Here is a 21948-nt window from a genome sequence, read left to right as displayed (position 1 = left end):
CACTAAGAATCTGGAGTTAGTGCAGACTCCACAGATGAAGGGATTTAAGGGCGAAGTCCCACAAGACTGCCCTCTACTTCAGTTCTCATCTGTAAGTCTGGGCTTCCTGTGCTTTGTCTGAACAACCAGCTATAAATCAGATTACCATGACCTCCTCCTTAAGTTCAGTAATTTACTAGAATGGCTCACAGAACTCAAGAAAGTGCTTTACTTACTATTACTGGATATATTGTATAGGATGCAATTCAGGAACAGCCAAATGGAAGAGATGCAATAGGGTAAGGTACTGGAAAGGCTCCTGGAGCTTCTGGCCCGCTCCAGGTAAACCACCCTCTAGAGTTTTTGTTCTGTTCCACAGGTCTGTGAGATTTGTTTATTTTTTCCCCCCAGTATTTTCTCTCCGTTTCTCAGACTATAATTTCTATTTTTCTTAAAACTTAAAAAAAAATTTTTCAATTATAGTTGACATTCAATATTCTATTAGTTTCAGGTGTACAACATAGTGATTAGACAATTATGCAATTTATGCCATGATCCCCGATGAGTCTGGTTCTCACCTGGCACCGTACACAGTTATTACAACATTATTGACTGTATTCCCTATGCTGCACTTTACATCCCCATGACTATTTTGTAACTGCCAATTTTTTACTTCTTAATCCCTTCATTCAAGCCCACCAATTATTTCTTTTTCTCCAAGCCCATCAATAATTTCTATTTTTCTGTGGCTCTGTTCACTGATTCTTTCCTTTGTCCCCTGCTGTTGAGCTTATTCTGTGATTTTATTAAATTTCAGTTATTATATTTTCAGTTCTAAAATTTCTATTTGGTTCTACTTTTATCTTTTTCTTTGCCGAAACTTTCTATTTTGTTGAGACTTTCTATATTTTCATTTGATTCAGATGTATTCATAATTGCTCACTGAAATATTTTTATCATGCTGCTTCAAAATCTTGGTCATATAATTCTAACATCACTGTCATCTTGGTGTTGGCATCTGTTGATTCGTCTTTTTTCAGTTAGTTTGAGATTTTCCTGGTTCTGTGTATAACGAGTGATTTTGGATGAAACCTCAGCATTTTTGTGTTATTTAAAACTTCTGTTTTAGCTGGCTTCCTCTGACACTACTTTGGTAGGGCCGGAGGGTATGCCACCTCATTAGTGCCAGGTGGGACTTGAGTCCAGGTTCCCCACCCTGCCTCTTAGCACTTATGGTGGGTGCCCCTCCTTACTGCTGGACAGTGAAAGAAATCTAAGCTCCTCAAGCAGTCGTCACTGACATTGCGGGTGGGGGCTTATTACCAGTCAGCAGGGGTGAAAGTCCTGGCTCCCTCCTTGCCCTTCTCTAAACTATACTCTGGTAAGGTATTGGGGAGCCTTATGGCCTCAGGACAGCAGAAATTTGGGCTCCCCATATGGCCTCTGCTGGGGATAGGGGTGAGGGCTCTGTGTTTTCCGTGGTGTTTGGCTAGAGTAGAGTGGTTCTTATGTAAGTTTTCTGTCTACTAGGCTTTCCCTTTCCTGTTCTGTTGGGTTTTTTTGTTGGAGCTTTTTTTTGGTCTGTACGCATTGGTGTTTTTGGCTTGCTAGCTTCCATATCTGGGATATATGAGGCAAAAAGAAAACTTACGGAACAAACTACTGGGATATTCCTCTGGTCCCAAGATTCCTAGCTTGTCAACCTGTTCTCTACCTTTCAGATTTCTCATGTTTGTTTTATATGTAATGCCCAGGGATTTTAGTTGTACTCTATGGGAAAAGTAAGGAAAAGTCCTGGTTGACATTTTGAAAAAACCCCAACGTACTGCCTCGTGAGTGTTTCAGATTTCTATTTGGAAATATCCAAATTTGAGTATTGTTATAGTACTTGGAAGATTTACTTGACTTTTTTCAATTTGTAGTAAAAACATTAATTTTTTTTGCATGCTATAAATGTTTCAGAATTAAATAATATTGGGGGATTCCTGTTATTGGGGACAAAAAGCTTTTTTTGGATCTTTTAACTTCAAAAATGGGAAAAACAAGTTATATTTCTTGGACATACTAAATAACTGGTCTGTTTTATTTGTTTTTAGCTTGTAGTGGCAACAACATGTATGGGAATAAACCATCCAATATTTTCTCGTAAAGTGTTTGATTTTTGTATTGTGGATGAAGCCTCTCAAATTAGCCAACCAGTTTGCCTAGGGCCATTGTTTTTCTCACGGAGATTTGTGTTGGTGGGGGATCATCAGCAGCTTCCTCCCCTGGTGCTAAACCGTGAAGCAAGGTAAGTTTTCATTTTAAACCAGACATTGAAGTTTTCATTTTAAACCAGATTCTTTTTAAGGGACAGTTACAGTACACTGATAAGCCTGAATTTGTGTTGACAGAACTCTTGGCATGAGTGAAAGCTTATTCAAGAGGCTGGAGCGGAATAAAAACGCTGTTGTACAATTAACTGTGCAGTACAGAATGAACAGGTATTTGTGAGTGTCAGCTATGAGAGATTTTCATGTTTGTTTTCATCTACCAAAACTAAAGTTATTTTTGTAATTCCCTTAGCAAAATTATGTCCTTAAGTAATAAACTGACATATGAAGGAAAGTTGGAGTGTGGATCAGACAAAGTGGCCAACGCAGTGATAAACCTACCTAACTTTAAAGATGTAAAGCTGGAATTGGAATTTTATGCTGATTATTCTGAAAATCCTTGGCTGGTTGGAGTATTTGAACCAAACAATCCTGTTTGTTTTCTTAATACAGACAAGGTAAAAAAAAAAAACACCAACATTTTCTTTAGTTTTTCTCCTTTTATTATTTAAATTTCTCAGTTTTCAGTAGCAAATGCTTCATTAGAGCTAATGAATTAAAATTAGTGTTCGTCTTGTACTTAGCTGAGACACAAAAGAATCTTTTTTTTTGGGGGGGGGCGTTGGTGGTACACCCAGTATCTTTGGGAGGAGGTTTATTCTGGGGATTGACAGATGTCAAAATTGACTTTGAAAGTAAAGCTAGAAAGTGAACTCAAGTGTATAATTACATTTCCTAGAAAAGAAACTGGCACTGATACTGTCAAAGGGCTCGGGTTTACAAATGGACAGAAGATACGATAAATTGATATTCTTTTAAAGACCTTAAAAAAAAAAAAGACCTTATTTTCTAGAGCAGTTTTATTTAGGCTCACAGCAAAATTGAACTGAAAATACAGAGATGTCCCACATACCTTCTGCCCCACATATGTATATGAAGACGTCTTTAGAAACTTGTCATTAAACAAAAATCTTCACTAGGACTTTAAATGACTTGACTGTTATTTCTAGGAACTAAGAACAAAAGTTCGACGCTATATTCGTACAGTTTCTTTTATATAGTGCTTCTTAGCATTGATTTGGCAGTCTTCACAGAAATTCAAATAAAAATATAGTGGTCAATTATATATATATATATGCATATTACTCTGGAATAATTGTATCTTTTGTTATTAAGATGGTTGGAATCAGCTGCTTGTTAAAAATAGGGCCTCACCATAAGCACCCTGATGGAATTTTCGTTTTTTTATGCATTCCCCTAAGCATTTCAGGTTCAAGAATTAACACCTAGGGACAGGCAGCCTCTGGCAAATTTATTGAGGTAAACTGATCTCACAAATGACTGCTTTTATAAACCACAATTTCAATTTATTAGTTATAATTTACAATTATTTACCTCACCAGTGACCACTCAGATTCTTTATTTTTGCTACTTCAGGTTTCCTCTTTCTTAGCGTCAGAATTCCAAATAAGTTGTATTAAAAATAATCATTGCCTCAGCCGGTGGAGGGGGGGAGGGGGGGAGGGGGGGAGCACAAGGCTCATAATACCAGCCTGGGCCAGGGAGCTGTGTCCTACACAACTAGACTGAGAAACCTGAGTGTGTGTGTGTGTGTGTGGGGGGGGGGGTGGTAGGTGGAAGAAAGGAGGGGGGGAAATCAAGATTACTTAGGGATGATGTAGGAGCAAAATAGTCCTTGGAGAGTTTTACCAGGTATGGTAGAACCTGGGGAACTTTCATCTGTTCCATTATTTGTATAAAAGGCAACAAAGACATAGAAAGAACACAGATATTAGAACCAGATCTAAGTGCGATTTCCTAGTGCCATGATTTATTGTGAGGTCTTGGGTAAGTTCCTTATCTTTTCTGGCCCTTGGTCCCTTTAAATGGGAGATAAAGTAAACCATGTGAACCCAATATGTGGTCGGCTTTCATAGAGAGATTTTAGTCTGAATCATATAGCATGTTTAAGGTGGTTGCCTCTGGGTGGCTTTCTGAAGGTAAAGAATCTCATTCAGTTTTGTTAATTTGTTTACCTTCACCTGTTAAGACGAAGATATTTTTCATCTGTCCCCTCAATCAGTAGTACAGTCTCGATGGCTACCTGTGTACTGATAGTACTCTTAACTTCAGAAATTGTTTTATAAGCAGGATGTATATTTTTCTGTTTAGGTTCCAGCACCAGAACAAGTTGAAAAAGGTGGTGTGACCAATATAATAGAAGCTAAACTTACAGTTTTCCTGACCTCAATTTTTATTAAGGTAATTTAGAATTTAATTTTGAGGGCTAATTAATATTAGTAGGGTAATAGAATTAATATTAGTGCAGAGTAACAGAATGTTAGAATGCAAGGAACTTAAGGTTAGCATTAATCTTTGTTTATGAAGATTGTTTTTGTTTCTTTGAGAAAATTTATCTGAGACGTAATTTTTTATAATGGCATTTTGGGTTTCCATTTAGGATAACTTTTTGTAACATCAGATAATTCTGATTGTGTCAGTATATGCTGTAGTCAGTATGATTGGGGATTGGGAACTTCATTGTAAGGGATAACAGAAAATGAAATGTATTCCTTTATACTTTTTTTTGTATGGCAGCACTGTTCTAGTGGCATGAAAACCATTATACTACGGCCAACCTCTAAAAATCAAGGGAGCAATGTCTGAGGAATTTATTTCATCTCAGGCAATATGGATGTAGCTTTAGAGCAAATTCAATAATTTTATTTACTCCTTGCCGATAGGAATATCTATTAAATTGCGTGCATTATGTAGTAAACATTTAATCTAATAAATTTAGTAAAGCTTAAATAACAAAAATCAGGATATTTCATTTTAAATTGTATCCTTTTCTGTTTAGGCTGGATGTAATCCCTCTGATATTGGTATCATTGCACCATACAGGCAGCAATTAAAGATCATCAATGACTTATTGGCACATTCTTCTGTTGGGATGGTTGAAGTTAATACAGTAGACAAATACCAAGGAAGAGACAAAAGTATCATTCTAGTATCTTTTGTTAGAAGTAATAAAGATGGAACTGTGAGTCAATTGTATTTTCTGCTGATTTGTCTGGGTCATTTTTTCCCCTCTCTTTTTTTAAAAAACTTGTGGTGAAAACACAGAACATAAAATTTACCATCTTAACTATTTTTAAGTGTACAGGTCAATACTGTTAAGTATATTCACACTGTTGTGCAACGGATCTCCAGAATTTTTTCATTTTGCAAAATTGAAATTCGATACTCATGAATAACAAATCCCTAATTCCTTCTCCCTCCAGCCCCTGGTAACCACTGTTCTGCTTTCTGTCTCTTTGAATTTGACTCCTCTAGGTACCTTATGTAAGTGGAATCATACAGTATTTGTCGTTTTGTGACTGGTTTATTTCACTTAGCATAATGTCCTCAAGATTCATCCATGTGGTAGCATGCGTCAGAATTTCCTTTGTTTTAAAGGCTGAATATTTTATTTATACATTCACTCATCAACAGAATTTGGATTGTTTCCACCTCTTGGCTATTGCATTTGGGGCATTTTAAACATAAAGTTTTCCTTAGATATACTTTCAGATTTATAGACAATTTCAGGTTTTATTTTGTTTTTTGCACTTTTACCTCTCCTTGATTCATTTTTCTTGACTATGTGATATGTTTTTTAAAATATATGTAGTAAAAAGTCTCCCTTCTACACTATTCCTCTTCTACTCAATTCTTACCCTCATAGATAAAATCACATATTTGGTTTTTTTGGATAAACTTTTATTAGAGTTTCCTATGCATATGCAAGCAGATAGGAATCAGTATTCATAGTTCCCTCCTTCTTACACAAAAGGTAACATACATACTATTCTGAACTTTGCTTTTTCCACTTAATAAAATAGCTTGAAGATCTGTTCTTAGAGTTGCGTAGTTTTCCATTGTATATATGTGTCATGGTGTATTTAACCATTCCCCCAGTCTTCTCTTTTTATAACTGTTACAAACAATACTATAATGACGAGATAGCTCCACTTTTTAATTTTTATTGTATGTATTTATCAATTTTAAATTATGGCTAGGATATCAACCCAAGATAAAATATTTGAAGTTGGCATTGTGGTCAAGTTTTTCCAGCTGTCTAGATTTTTAAATGTGTTGAATCTTTTTCTGCAATGTATGTTTTTAAAAGTAATAAAATAGTTCAAGACAAACTGTGTTCTTTGCCAGAACAAACTCAAATATACAAGAAAACTCAAATAATCGAAAATTATATTTCTTTCAGCTTGGTGAACTCCTGAAAGATTGGCGACGTCTTAATGTTGCTGTAACGAGAGCCAAACATAAACTGATTCTCCTGGGATGTGTGCCCTCACTAAACCGCTATCCTTCTTTGAGTAAACTACTTTATCATCTAAATTCAGAAAAATTAATATCCTTTTTGTTTTGTGTATTGTCACATTTGATCATGCTATTTTGAGTACTTTTTATTTATGTACTTGTAGAAATTAAAACTCAGTGTCTTGTATTTTCCATGTGCATATTTCAAAGATCTGATTCTACAACAGAGAGAAAACAATTCACAGTAAGTAATTTTAAGCAAAAAGTGAAATAATGAAGGTGATGAAAAAGGACAGTTTGTGGAATGAGAAAGGGAGAAAAAAGGAACTTGATTTGTTGCCCTAGGAACAGGGTGCATGCTTCCTAGAACACATCTAGGAATACTGGTTATCCCTTCTGGTTCCTGTCACCCCAACTAGAACTCTTTTTAAAGATCTAGGACAAAGTATTATATTTAAAAATGGGGAAGTATCCCTTTTTTCATATTGTAGTTTATTTTAAAAATAGATTATCTTTTTAAAAAATTATTTGAAGGTGTTAGGCTAAGATATATAAACCTTATTGTTTAAGTACATTATTATCCATAGAATGCCATAAAATTGTTTATATAATTTTTTAGCAGTCTTGTAAACCAAATTATACAATATTAAATAATAATGTCATAAACGTTTTATGTGATTCCATATTGTGTTAAATATATCTTCCTTAATTTATTTTACATCATTGATCTTCCATCAGGAGAACATGAAAGCCTTTGTCACATATTGGGTGATTTTCAAACAAGATGAAACACTGTTTTCCTTGCTTTTTTCATACTTGTCTAATGATCTCTATTTTTCTATCACTTGTAATTTGGACAAGCTGTAAAATCAGTGCCTGTTTAGGCTATGGAGATAACTTTTATCCCAAGGGTATGAAATGATACAAATGTGCTCTGTTCAGTTCCAGTTTTTTGTTTTTTTGTGGGTTTTTTTTTTTTTGTGGGGGGAGTATAATCTTGTTAAACATAAAGTTCTATCACCATACAGTATTGAACACAGTATTTATTTTTAAGTCTAAGGTGTCAATATTAATTTGATTTTGTATATTTTTATCATGTTTTATTTATTTGAAATTTAGATAAAGAAAATTGATTTATTTTTATAATTTAAGCACAGTCTTGTGATGATGAGAATATAGATGTGATTATTTTCTATATTTTGAGGCCCCTGTCCAAAGGCCATTTATTATTTCCAATTAATTTCTGATTCTCTCTTACTCTCCCACTTGTAATTTTCAGTATTCAGTATTCTAGAGTGGATTTTGATATAAAAGAATAATTTTTACTCTTCTTTAGAGGAGAAATTTTGTTTACTGAATTGATGACAAATTGAAAAGATATATCCCTATTTTCACCTATTTATGTTCATATGCCCCTTTGTTTTGGGGTATTACTCAATTTTTCTTTTTTGTGTGAAGATGTTTTTGTAAAACAGAATTACCTCAGAGTACTTAGTTATGAATATGGTGACTGATTTTAACCTCTGTGTATCTATCTTCTGGGGGAAAATCTCTCATTTTTCTAAATTGTTTCTACTTCATGTTTTTAAAAAATTATTGCTTGACGTTTTTATGAAATAAATTGTTTTCTACTGTTAGATCTTATTGTGTCAATTATTAATACTGAATAATAATTAAGCTCAGGGTTATCCAGCATTTTTTCCAGTAGTCACAAATGAAATATTGATAATACTCTAAAGCTGAAGCCAAGGGGTATTGAAGGATTTTAGATAATTTCAGTTTCTGCGCGTGATATGAATAAGAAAGTTTTCTTGGTTTAGTCAGTGGTTGCTTCTCTACAGGTTTGTATGGCCTGTAAAGTAAAGCCCTATGGAAGAAGAACCTGAGGAGTAGTTCTGTATTTTTTGTCATTTGTGAATCTGTCTTGGTTAGATGATGCTAGCCACTTGAAAGAGTTAGGATTCATTGTCTATGTATAAGGTGCTGTGAGTTGGAGGCTTGGAGTGATTGGAAGTTAAACCCAGACTGGGCACTCAAAGAGCAAATAGTGCAGTCAGTGTAAGTGTGATATTTCATGCCAAGGACTAAGACAGCAATGGCTGCCAATCACTACTGTTCCTGGGCCCTCACTTTGTTCAGTTCTAGATCAAAAGCACCAGTAGCCTCCTAAACAAGATCTTTTGTATAGTATGAAGCCTAGACTGATGACAGTGTAGCCATTCCAGTGGCCCCAGTCCTGAATCACTTCAGAGTTCCTGCCCCCTGACCTCTCCCTCTTGCTGCCGGCTTTGAGTCCTTGCCCTCCTTCTCTCTCACTCTCTAAAAGCAGATCTTTCCCAGTGCGCTCTGTTAGGTCCGGTCTTCTTGTCCCTCCTTGGACAGTCACTGGCTTCAACCATCACCTGTTTGGCTATTTACCAAACCTATACTCCATGCTATCTGTCTTCTAAATTCTGGTTATAACTGTTTTCTATCTGATGCCTTCAGAATCTTCGATGAGCGTTTCAGACTCAGTACATATAAAATGTTAATTTCCATCTTCATCTGATGCCATCCCCCTGTGATCCTTATTTCGGTTAACAACTCCATCTACCTCACGGTTATCTGAGCTTAAACGTCTTGGCATACTTTTTTTTCTTTCATTTCTTCCCCTTCTAATTACAGAGCAGTACATGATTTTAATGAGAATTTCAAACACTACAGATTTTAGAAAATTAAATTTCTTCGTAATCTCATCCTTGAGTTATAACTACTATAGTTTGGTATATGTTGATCTAGCCTGGTGTTTAAAAAACAAAAATTACCACAACCCACAAAATACATTTTATGTCATGACAGCATAGATATGTGTATGTGTGTGTACCTGAAACAACAAAATATTTACCTTTTATATGTGATACAACCTGATATTTTCCTCTCCATTCCATTAAAAACAAAGTTGGTTGCAACCTATTAAAATTGCTTTCATGTCCCACTAATAGGTTGGAACCCATGGTTAGTAATAGAGGTCTAATACTTTTTTGTATATTTGTTGTAACTATACTAAACCATGTTTGCTATTCCCTGTATGTGTCTTTTCCTTTTCCCATTTATACCCTCAATCTAGATTTGCCTATTCCTCCATTACCATTTATACAACTCTACCCCGTCTGAAAGACTTTAATATACCAGCTTCTCCAAAAAGACTTTTCTGATGTTTGTTTCCTGATAAAAGAATTATTTTCATCTTTATACTATAATAGTACTTTACTGCTTTTTTTTTTTTTAGCAGCAGTAGTAATATGTGCATGCTTTAAAATTTGCCAGTCATTTTCATAGATGTTTTCTCAATTGAATTAACTCTCCAGATTACCTAGCATAGATGTCTGTATTAGCCTCTGGCCTGTGCAAGTCATTGCTAGAATCTAGGTATTTTGATTAATAATTCAGCAATTTTCCCAGGTACTACAAGTTTCCATTTGGTGTCGCATACATTTTCTAGGTGCTATACAAATGTCCAGAAGCATTACAGTTGTCATTGTGAGCAAATCACATCTTGGACCAACTGGGGCTGACTGAAAGCCTTGTGTCATGATGTGACAAGCTGTTCTACTTGGATTCAGGGGACAGCTTTGTTCATTAAAAAGATTGCCTGTAACTAATAGGACAGGCCTATCCAATTCCACTCAAGGCACCACTGACCCTTCGGTATTGGAACTCAAAATCCTTGGAAGTGTGAACCAAGATGGATGCAGGGGATGAAGTCTGTCTCCTGTCAGCTCTTTTATGGATACTGCTTTGGCACATAGTATAAAGATTTTTACATATTTATATATATTTTTTACTTTAGCTTTTTATGATGAGCTTTAAAAAATTATGAAAATTTTCAAACATACACAAAAGTAGAGTAGTACAATGAACTATATAACCATCACCCATATTCAATAGTTAGAAGATTTTTGCTGCAGTTGTTTTCAACATCCTTAATTTTTTTCTTTGCTTAATTTTTTTCTTTGCTGAGATGTTTTAAAGCAAATTCTAGACATTGAATTTTAACCCCATACTTCAGGATGTGATGAGCTTTTAAAACATAGTATTTACATAAATAAACATTACATGATATTTGTATGCTTAAAAACCTAGATTCTTGGCCGTAGTAGGTCAAGGACTCAGAAGAGATTAAAATTCAATTTTAACCCTCTTAAGTACAGTTTAAACATAACACACCAAATTCCAGTTCTGTACAACACAAGGGGGCTAGACTACCCCACAAATGTTCATTTCGGAGCTTAAGAACCTGCCCTCAAGGGAGAAATGTGTTTTGCTTTAAATAAGGCTGGTTTGTTACTGAATTAAATTTCTTTCCTACTTGTTACCTATAAAAACAAGGGGAAAGCAATCTAGGATATAAACCTCTTTTCCCTTGTTCTCATGGGTTTATAAAATAATTATGTACTTAATTTTATTTGCTTTTCTAAAATGCACTTATAATACAAATGCACTTAGAATTCCTCCCTTTTTACCCTTCATTTGGAGACGAGAAAAATGAACAAGTCAGTTATATTTCAATATTTAACAGCAGGATAGTAGAAAGGGACAAGTAGACTTGTGATGAGTTTTAGACTCCTTGAAACATTGTAAAAACCTCAGATATATTATGAGATTATGAAAATAGAGGCTACCTTTGCACTGATACACATTCTGGCTCTGTCACTGAATAGTTCTGTGAATATGGGTAAGCCATTTAACCTTTCTGAGGTTAGTTTCATCTGCAAAATGAAGATAATTCTCCTGGAGTGGTTTTGAAAATCAAATGAGACTGGCTTAGCACCTGACCTGCATATACATGCTCATTGATATGAAAGGGGGCATGGTAGACAATGGGGCAAGAATGATGGGCTATACATATGGAAAAAACAAATTTGATCCTATCATGCCATTCACCAAAATCAGTTGTGAGTACAATAACAGGCCTAAATATGAAAAGCAAAACTCTGTAACGCTTAAAAGAGTATCTTCAGGACCTTGGGGTAGGGAGAATTTCTTAAACAAGATTAAAGCATAAACCATAAATTCAACTACAAAGAAATTGCAACTTTATATTTATCAAAGGTCTCCATGAAAAGAAAATATTAGTCAGAAGATACTGGCAACATATAATTAACACCAAATTATTATGTAGAATATTGAATAACTTGTACAGGCCAATAAGAAAAAGATAAGCCAATAGAAAAATAGGCTAAAGACTTGAACAGTTTCTTTGCAAAAGTGAATCTCCAAATAGTAAACATAGGGAAAGTGCTGACTGTCATCAGTAATGAGATAAATACAAAATGAACCCACCATACAATCACCTACCCACAAGATTGGCAAAATAATGAAATTCTCACAATTGTGCGGATTAAAATGGACATGGAGTTACAGAAAGACTACATTGCTGATAGTGGCAATTTTGAGAAGAGTTTTGAAAACAGTTTGGTATTATCCAGCAAATTTAAAGAAAGAAAGACCTGATGTCTGGTAATTCTATTCTTAATTATATGCCCTAGAGACTTGCACATAGGCACCAGGATGTATGTACAACCTGAAACACACCAACCTGGAAACTCCTCATGGACGTGGATGATGTTGAGCAAATGAAACAAGTAACTAAATTCGTAGTGTTATTCCATTTGTGAAAAGTTTGTAAACAGGCAAAAATAAACCAGATTGTTTAGGAGCACATACTTGAGTGGTAGTAGTATACAGAAAACCAAAGAAATGATTCTCATGTGTCAGAATAGTATTTCCCTCTAGGGGAAATACTATTGCGAGTGGTGGCTAGGGGCATTTCCCAGGGAGGATGGTTCGGTCCTATGCCAGCTTGATCTGGTGATGGTTACCCAGCTGTTCTTTGCGTAATGATTCTTTAAACTGTGTATACTACATCTTATCCATTTTATCCATGTATGATTATCTCACAATAAAGAAAATTAAAAAAACAAAAAAAGAAACACAATAGGTCTTTACAATGGTGGAAGTGACGAAGAGAAGAACGTTGCTCCATTTTCACGAAATATCTATTTCTAGCTTAGCCACCGTCTTAACAATTGCTGATCTAACTAGGTAATAGCTCACTTTCCCCAAAATGATACATAACTTAAACCTAGTCATCTAACGTGAAGTTTTATTTTTTCTCTCCCTGAAATGGAAAAACACTAGCTTTATCTCCACACCTCTTTCCCTTGATTATGAGATCTTTCCTCATTGTTTTTCTAAACCAGTATACTTACTGGTTTAAAAGTTGTGATTTGGGCTAGTTTCAGTAGGTTGCTGCCTGTTAATTGCTTCAGATGTTCTAAATTCTTTTGATTCCCTACGAGTTTGTGCAGATGAAAGGGAAGTGGTCAGGTATGTTAGATTAAACCCAGCAGGATCCTGTGGATGAAAACGTTTGCACGTGGGTCGCATCCCCTTGGAAATGCAGCGTTAGCGCTCCGGCGAAGCCCGGAGAATGAGAGGCCAGTGGTCTGACCCGGGTCCTTCCCTCCGGCTCCTCACACGCGAGGTCTCCTTTACGCTCCTTTTCCTTCTCTCTGCGGTCCCTCTGGACTCCGAGAAGCTTAGCGAAGGCGGGTTTCTCTCGCGGCTGCAGGCTCCGCGGCCCCCCGCCCCACTCGCGGCGCCGCGGGACTGCCCGGGCGTCCTCCCGCCGCCGGGAGCGCTGTGGGCCGCAGCGGGCCTGGTCGCCGACGCCGTGGTGGCCGCCGCGCGTCTGAAGGGAGCTGCTGGCGGGGCCCAGGGAGTCTCCGCCCGAGACCGCGCCGCTGCCGCCATGGGTAAGGGGAGCGGGCCGAGATGGACGCTGGGCCCTGCGTCCTGCGCTGAAGGCCGCGGCTGGACGAAGAGAGCTGCTGGTGGTGGGCACCCAGGCCTCCGGATCAGAATTAGGCCGGACCCCGGGCCTGGGGCTGGGCGGGGGCAGCCGGGGACTCCGGGTCGCCTGGGGTCGCCATGGCAACGCGAGGCCGACCCCAGTTCCCTCCCGCTTGCGCCCCTCTTCGGGGGTCTAATGACCGAGAGCTCTTGGTGCCACGGTATCCAGTGAGCGAGGACAGGGCCGGCCGGGATGCAGCCCCCGGGTCGTGGGAACAGTCGGAGACGGGAGATGACTTCTCTGGTTTGGGGGGTGGCGGAGGAAAGATGCGTCTCAGGTTGTGACCTGGGTACCCAACGCCGAGGGTGGGAGAGTGGTAACGATGCCGCGCAGGACCTCGGATGAGCCCTCCGCGAGGGTCCCGGGGGGCGCTCCGAGACCTTTGGGCAGCCTTGCTGAAGGGGGCAAGGGAGGCAGGGAAAGGGCTCTAGGCCCGGGCCAGATGCGGGGACTGGCCCCTGGTCTGGTTTTGGGGCCGCGACCCGGCAGGACACTTCCGTGAGCCTGGGCAGGGTGCGGTCGGGTTGGAAACGCTCCTCTGAGAGGAAGCTGCTGTCACCTAGCTCGGACCTGCTTCGGAGCAGCTTCAAAGGCACCCTTTGTCTGTCGCACCGTACGTTTCGGATTGTGATGGGCACTGTTAAGAAAAATAGAGAATTGCCATAGATTATGAAATATCAAGTGGTTTCGACCAGGAAAAGAAAGGGAGTCATACACTATGCAGATTTGAAGAAACGATGTGCGTGGAGGTTTTCCACCTGCTAGCTTGGTCGTAGCAGGTATGGCTGTTTGCATTTTGAGTTGCTTAGGATTCAGTGTCAGGCCTAGCCATCTGAGATCAGAACTAGAATACTAGATCATTGGGAACCATGGACTTTTGTGCAGTGAAGGAAAAACGGACACTTGGTTTACTTGGACCAGTAAATTTGTTAGAGATTATGAAACGATTTTCGAAGTGCTGCATTTTTCTGCACTTCATTTTGTCATCTGTTTTTGCGAAAATATTCCTGCCTCTGGCAACAGTGATGAGAGTATGGGGAAGCATCTGAATTTCTAAGAAAACTGAGAATAAAATTTGTAGGATAGAAAAAAATATTTTTGTGAATTGAAAATATTATTAAGATGAGTTGTTTTTTTAAAGTGCATCTATTGGTATTCAACTGAATCATCTGTGTGAAAGGGCAGGGAACTAATATGAAACTGGACCCTGCTTTTATTTTCTCTGGGAAAATAAAGTCATGCAATATAGAACTACAGTTGCAATGAAACAAAAGGAGGGATAAAATGAGTGAAAATTGAATGGCTTTTCCTGTATCCTCTTATTTATCAGTATGTTTATTTTTGCCTGTCATGTTTGTTATGGGTGATACTAGAATCTTAGAATTTTAACTACCTTTTATTTTATTGCCAGTTTATTTTGAACTTTTTTTTTCTTGGAATTTGCTCTTGGACGGTTCCTCCTATCCACCTTTTGCATGAGACCCTTAAACATGTCTATTACTCCACAGAAAGTGGAGTCTATTTCTCTACAGAAAGTCATTAAAAAAATCCAACTCATTCTCCCTGAAGAGGTACCACAAAAGTGAAATAAATACCAGAGACTAGCCAATCAGGATCTTGACAATAATTCATAAACTTTGGCTGGAATGGGCACGGTGGTGTTCTGTGGTGTATGTGAAACATAAAGAGAATTGAACTAGTGGTATAGGTTAATTAGGAATACTAATTTGTCGACCAACGAAAAACAAACCACTGTTGGTTTTATAGGGGGAGGAAAGTGTTTGTATATTTTTCAATGTCATATCTTGCAAATAATGTTGGACTCCTTTCTTGTGCTTTCAGCTACAAAAGACCCCACAGCTGTAGAGAGAGCAAACTTGTTAAACATGGCTAAACTGAGTATCAAAGGACTCATTGAATCTGCTCTAAGCTTTGGCCGCACTTTGGATTCTGACTATCCCCCCTTACAGCAGTTTTTTGTTGTTATGGAACATTGTCTGAAACACGGTCTTAAAGGTATCATGAGATTTTAAAATATTAATTAACTTTAGAATTCCCCCCCTTCCATCTTAAACATCCTTGAAAATGTGATATATTTTTTAAGGCTGTAATTATTGTTACTTTACATTTAAAAAATACTGGATGGGTTGGTTTTGGGAGAAAATATCCTACTGCTTTATGTTTTCAAATGAGTGGTCTTAGAAAATGCTTAGTGTTTTGTAAAAAGCATATTTAATTTAAAATTTTTTCAACATACTCTGAATTGATTGTCATTTTCTAGGACATTTGTAGAGTTATTTTAAAAATGTTAAGCATGGTGATTCTGATATGAACTCTTATTACTACTAGTTTGAGCCCTGTTGAACAAATACATTAAAATAGTTGATTGTTGAAATATAAACCACCTTAGGCATGGGAACATATCTAGAAAAATTGTCTTCTGGATTGGGTTGTTGTAGAAATGTGAGTGCTCCCTGAAAATGACAGTAGTGAATGTTGTATTTTATACAGTTCATATTAAATTATTATGTGTAAAATGTATTATACTTAGGTATTTAACATACGTTGTATAATAACTTGTTTTATGTACCGGTGTAATAATACTTATGGTAACAGTCATTGACAGTTTTGGTCTTGAATTCCTATGATCAACAGCTGTATAGAGTCCTATGTGTAAATAGAGTTAGATCAGTGGTGTCCAAACTGCGGCCTGTGATCCATTGTTAATTGGCCCGCAGCAAATTCCAAAAATATATTTAGTTTACTTAAATAAACCAGGTGAGGCAATACGTACTTCACCTCGAGTGAGTGGCCTGGCTGTTTGTGTATTTTACTGCATATGGCCCTTGGTGAAAAACGTTGAAAAGTTTGGACATCTCTGAGTTAGATACTAAGGTGACTTATAAAGCAAAAGAAGTCTCTTGTTGGTATACTAGGGACTGGGTAGGTTGGGAGGGTCTAGAAGTTCTGACTATGGTGGTGGAAAGTGGGGGTTAATGTAAAAAGCAAAAGAGGAGATTTATCTAAATGTGGTTTTAATAAATGTACTTCAAACTGAAAAGGGACCTTGGCATTAGAATTTTAGAAATACTGTGTGATGTTAGTGTACTCATTTCTTGTTCTTTTTTTTTCTTTAAAAACATTTATTTATATTGAGATAAAATTGGCATATAACATTAATTTCAGGTAGATAGTGTAATGATTTGATATTTGTATATATTATGAAATGATCACAAGTCTAGTTAACATTCATCACCACACAGAGGGTGCCAAAATGTATACACATTTTAAGAAAGGAAAAAACTATTAAAATTGTAATAATCAATGTGTACCGATAACAAAAGATGAATACAAGTCATGTATATACATTTTTTTGGCACCCCCGTAGTTGCAAGTTTTTTTTCCTCGTGATGAGCACTTTTTGTCTTTGTTTGTTTATTTATTTGTATGTTTGTTTTTAAGGAGGGCGCAGCTCACAGTGGCCCATGCAGGGATCGAACCAGCAACCTTGGTGCTACCAGCACCATGCTCTAACCAACTGAGCTAACTGGCTACCCCATTTTTATTTTTATTTTTTAAATTTTTTGAGAAATTTTAAGATTTGCTCTTAGCAACTTTCATATACAGCACAGTATTATTTATTTAAAAGTTTACATATTTATTTTCCTCTTATATCTTATGTTGATAATACACTTGAAGAGAAGATTAGAAGCCCCAAAAGTGGGGCAGTTTGGCAGCTAAGAGCAACTCATCAGGAAATATTCAGAAAGGTCTCCTATTAAAATGCAGCAACTTCTCATTATTGACGTGGTTATCCATATACACTTGTTATGTGTAATTATCATATACACTTCTACAGACACTGAAGGTCTAATTATGGTAATTCTTGCGTATAATACAGTATTATTAACTATAGTCATCATGCTGTACATTACAGTCCCATGATTTATTTGTTTTATAATGGGAAGTTTGTACCTTTTTAACACCTTCATCCATTTTATCCACCCCTACCCGCTGCCTCTGACAACCACCAATCTCTTTTCTGTGTCTGAGTTGTGTTTTTTTGGGGGGGTAGTCCACTTTTTAATTAATGCCTTAGGATAATTTTTAGGGGGGATGGATTTTGGACAGGAGTCCACCACCCTCATAGAGTGGAATGCCAGCATTTTGAGTAAACCTGCTTTTCTTTCCACACAAAAAAAGCCTTAAGATAATTTTTAAAATGACATAAATAATAGAGAAATATACTCTTTCTGTACACTAATCAAACAGCATAGAAGCACAAAGAGCAAGACATAGTTTCCCTTATTCTTTTCCCTAAACGGAATCCTTGTAATTCTAGCACTTTTTTTTTACTCTTAGTAGAATCATGCTATACATGTTATTCTGTGACTTCCTTTTTACCCTCCTCTTAAAAAACCCCCACAACTTGATGGTATAGTTTGGAGATCCTTCCATTTACATAGAGGTCTTTATCACACTTCTAATGGCTGTATAATATTTTATAGTATATGTATACCATAACTTTTTAACTGCTCTCCTCTTAATGTACACTTCGGTTGTTTCCAATTATTTGCTATTAAAATTGTGCAGTAAGAACATCTTTGGGTGTATACGTTTGTGCACAAGTGCTAGGATTTCTTTAGGAACCCTACTGGGTCAAAGGATACAGGCAACTGGCTTCTATGAAGGCTTCACTGATTTATCAAAGTACTGTGAACGTGAGTGTTTTCTTTCCCCACATTTTTGGCTACTCTTGCTATTATCAATCTTTTTGAAAATTTTCCTTTTTATCTTTAGATTATAGCAATAACATTGACTTAATTTCTCCCCCAACCTGTGGGATGGAATTTGCCAAATGATGGCCAAAAGAGTTCGATTTTAAACTCTTCTGAATTTATTTTCCTTTACGTCACAAAATACCACGAGGCATGTTCTAACAGTCAAGAGGCTTATCTTGCTGAATCATTGTAAAGCTACTTTGTGCTGATTGATTTTATCACCCAAGGAAAAATTGCCTAACTTCATGGTTGTCCTTGGGTGTTGCATATGATAGGCACACTGGATCTGCAGTCTATAGAGCCGGTAGGTCTTAAAAAAGAACAGATAGTGGTTTCATGGTGTTTTATATTACCCAAATCTCAGAATAAAAGGAAAAGTAAAGCCACAATTTTTCATGTTTAAAAGTAAGATAACTTTTTATTTGTCCTTGGTTTATTTAGTAAACTTATAAAAATCAACTTTCTAGGGCCTCCAGCCTTTTTACATTTGGTAATGGTAAAGATGAGCCCAGACGGGTGACCATTTAGCTCAGTTGGTTTGAATGTGGTGCCAATAGCACCAAGGTTGCCAGTTTGATCTCCGCATGGGCCACTGGGAGCTGCGCCCTCCTTAAAAACAAACAAACAAACAAAAAAAAGCCTAGTTTTTTACTGTAATTACATGCCTCCATATTTCTGATACGGAAGCATGGCCGTATCATATTTGTGATAAGGAAAAATCTCAGGATCCTGATTAACGGGCTGTTGATCAACAGGGCTGTGTAGTGATAAAAGAGGAAAAGGTCTCTGAATAATGGTATGTTGTTAGAAATGTTGAAACTAAATATTTAAAAGGAAGTTAATATAATTTTATATGTTGAAGTTATATGCATTATATTTTCTATTTTCAGTAAGAAAATCATTTTTGAGTTACAACAAGACTATTTGGGGCCCTTTGGAATTGGTGGAGAAGCTATACCCAGAGGCAGAGGAAATAGGAGCCAGTGTCCGGGATTTACCTGGTCTTAAGTAAGTGCTCTTATTACTTGTTCATCCCGAACCACAGAAGTGTATTTACAGTTGCTGAAAAGTACCTCAACGGTAGTTATCTTCTCTCAGGCTTAAGTAGCCTTCTTCTTTATTCCGTCCTAATAAAATTCTGTTTATTCTTTATGGCTCAGCTCAAGCTACATTTCCTTTATGAAGGTTTTCTTAGCCCATCACTAAGCATTAACTGCTTTTTCTTTTATACTCTTATCACTATATTCATGCCTTTTTTATATCACTTCAATTCTGCATTGTATTGCAGGAAATTGCAAGTTCCTTTAAGGTAGGATGTATCAATTTTGTATTTCTGTTTCCTGAGTGTTAAGCTAGTTTGCAGTAGTAACAATTTGTTGGAGACTGGTTTAGGCTAAATCCAGGCAAAGGTTTAGGAGATTTGAGTTCTCAGGTAAGCCATTTATATAACATAGGACTTGTGGAAATTACTTTTCTTCCTCTGAAAATTGGGACACGTAATGTCACCTATTTGTTTCACTTGACAAACATATACGAAATGTCCTAGTAGCAGAGTATTCTAGCTAGTAACTAATGAGTATAGAATATTTTTTGCAGGTAGAAAGTGTTGTTAAGGCTAAGGTCTTAAGCTCTTCAGGGTATGATTAAGATGTAAGAGCTCCTTTTAGTTTATCTTAATTCTTGTGAATGAGATAACTTTTTTATGTTTACCATTTTTTGTCAGATCTTACCATTTTCTGCTTTCTCTTAGACAGCTTTACAATTTAGGGTTTAATTGTAAAGCTGTCTAAGTGTTTTCTGGCTGTTATTACAACATGCCAGATGTTTGTAAGTTGTATTTAGTTGAGTTATAAAAGTCAATGGCTACTATTTATTGAGCACTGTGTCAGGGTAATAAGATAATTGTTTTACTTGAATTATCTCATTTAGTGCTTAAATCAGTCTTACAGGGTAGAGGTTATTATAATAATTGTATAGCTGTGAAAAATAAAGGTCAGAGAAGTTATAGTTAATAAGTAGCAGAGCCAGGATTCAAACCCAGTTTTTAGAGTTAAATAGCAAGTGATGTTACACTTGATATTTCTTATAATGGTAGAGTAGGTGTAGTGATTTTTTAGCCAAGACAGAAGAAAAAGGGAATTTCACCTCTCAGAAAGAGAAATATAAAATTTGGTTTCATTTTAATATGAAAATAGATGTTCATATTGTTTTTAAAAAGCCAAACTCTACAAATGTAAAAAATGTTTTCTGAAGAATGATATTAATTAAAATGTTAAGTCATAAGAAACTCATTGTCTGTTAGAAGTGAAGATTGTTTCCGCCCACATTACCTGCCAAAATGTTTTCTGGGTAAGAAAACATAAAAGTGTAAATGGTATCTTTCTCTTCAAAAAAATCATACATATCCTGTAAAACTGGCTTTTATTTTCACTAAATGATAGAACTTGAGTAAGAGAGGTACCAGATTTAATATTCTAATGACAATTGGACAAAACATTTTTTGTAGAAATATCCTCACTATTTAATTTCTTCCAAGTCATAAAATATTACCTAGGTGTTCTACAGGTGCAGGTTTACATTAGAGACTAAACTAGTTCTCAGGGATTGGTTTGCATGCTCAAAAGAGCTAGCTTAAAACTATAGAAATGAAGAAAAACCATGATAAATTGCCTTTTTTCTTTATTAATGTGTACCTCAACAGATATAGAACATATAGTCTATAATCTTTGGGCTGGGGCTGTTTTCTTAACAATTGGTTTTGTTTCTCAGGACACCCCTGGGTCGTGCAAGAGCATGGCTTCGATTAGCCCTCATGCAAAAGAAAATGGCCGATTACCTGCGTTGCTTAATTATTCAGAGGGATCTCTTGAGGTTAGTACCATTAAATCATGTTCATTTTCATTTTTTATTTCATTTATATCTTGTCTTCGAAAAAGGATTGAAGATGTAGTACAAAAGGATTCATAAAATACAACAAGATGACATAAAATAAAAGGAGGAGCAAAATGAGTGAGAAATCATGGTGGGGATATAATATGGATCAGGAACTAGCCTAAAAAATAAGTACCGTAAGCTTTTTATCAGCTGATAAGGGGAAATTTATGTTATATTTCTAAGTTTCTTTCTTTTTTTTAAGCCTAACATACATTTTTTTCTATTAGGTTGGTACAAAAGTAATTGCAGTTTAAAAGATTAAAAATAATTACAAAACTGCAATTACTTTTGCACCAACCTAATAAATTACAGTTACTTCTATGAATAAAAATTTGTAGTGGAATTTGGGGCTTTAATTCAAGAGGGATCTTTTTTGATCTTGAGTGTCCAAACTACTGCTTCGACTGTATTGTGGGCACATTTTAAACTATTAATTTAAATTGAAGACCAAATGGTTAACGCAGACTTTCAGAGCAAGGTATGCAGTTCTCAAAGGGAGTTGGGTCCATGGTAGCCCCTCCATTCACCCTTGTTCTTGTAGAGTACCTTTCTGATGTTCTGGAGAATTTGGTCATTTTTAGTTTTGCTTGTGACTTTGGTTGTACATCTTGGTTTTTCCATTGGTTAAATGAGAATGATCATACTTTTAGCACTTGCAATTTTGCAGTATTCTAAAGGTTAATTAAAGTGGGACTTCTTGAGGGAGGCATGAGTCAGTGATAACTAG

General features: G+C 36.5%; 2 protein-coding genes across 10 annotated transcripts in view; both read left to right on the top strand.

Moving 5' to 3' along the window:
- DNA2 (DNA replication helicase/nuclease 2) overlaps positions 1–8248 on the top strand; it is a 37410-nt gene extending 29162 nt beyond the window's left edge. Inside the window, exons 15-21 of the mRNA XM_088792045.1 lie at positions 2076–2269; positions 2373–2462; positions 2545–2749; positions 4464–4553; positions 5152–5334; positions 6556–6704; positions 7333–8248. Of these exons, the coding sequence (XP_088648171.1) occupies positions 2076–2269; positions 2373–2462; positions 2545–2749; positions 4464–4553; positions 5152–5334; positions 6556–6704; positions 7333–7399 (978 nt within the window). The 3' untranslated portion in view covers positions 7400–8248. The remainder of the gene's footprint in view (positions 1–2075; positions 2270–2372; positions 2463–2544; positions 2750–4463; positions 4554–5151; positions 5335–6555; positions 6705–7332) is intronic.
- Positions 8249–13043: 4795 nt separating this feature from the next.
- The window catches only part of RUFY2 (RUN and FYVE domain containing 2), a 62951-nt gene continuing 54046 nt past the window's right edge, over positions 13044–21948 (top strand). For 2 of the 9 annotated variants that reach the window (XM_074339514.2, XM_074339513.2), the window contains exons 1-4: positions 13052–13489; positions 15349–15522; positions 19178–19295; positions 21057–21158. In XM_074339514.2, coding sequence (XP_074195615.2) covers positions 13084–13489; positions 15349–15522; positions 19178–19295; positions 21057–21158 — 800 coding nt within the window. In that variant the 5' untranslated portion in view covers positions 13052–13083. Of the gene's footprint in view, positions 13490–13650; positions 13674–14146; positions 14286–15348; positions 15523–19177; positions 19296–21056; positions 21159–21948 lie in introns of those variants that run through there. The other 7 variants (XM_088792042.1, XM_074339516.2, XM_019731744.3 and 4 more) reach the window with 7 other exon arrangements.

This window comes from Rhinolophus sinicus, chromosome 15 (assembly GCF_057876585.1).
Source record: "Rhinolophus sinicus isolate RSI-liver-muscle chromosome 15, RSI-T2T, whole genome shotgun sequence".
Classification (NCBI taxonomy): domain Eukaryota; kingdom Metazoa; phylum Chordata; class Mammalia; order Chiroptera; family Rhinolophidae; genus Rhinolophus; species Rhinolophus sinicus.
Note: the sequence above shows the minus strand (reverse complement) of the source record. Positions and strands in the feature narration are given on the sequence as shown.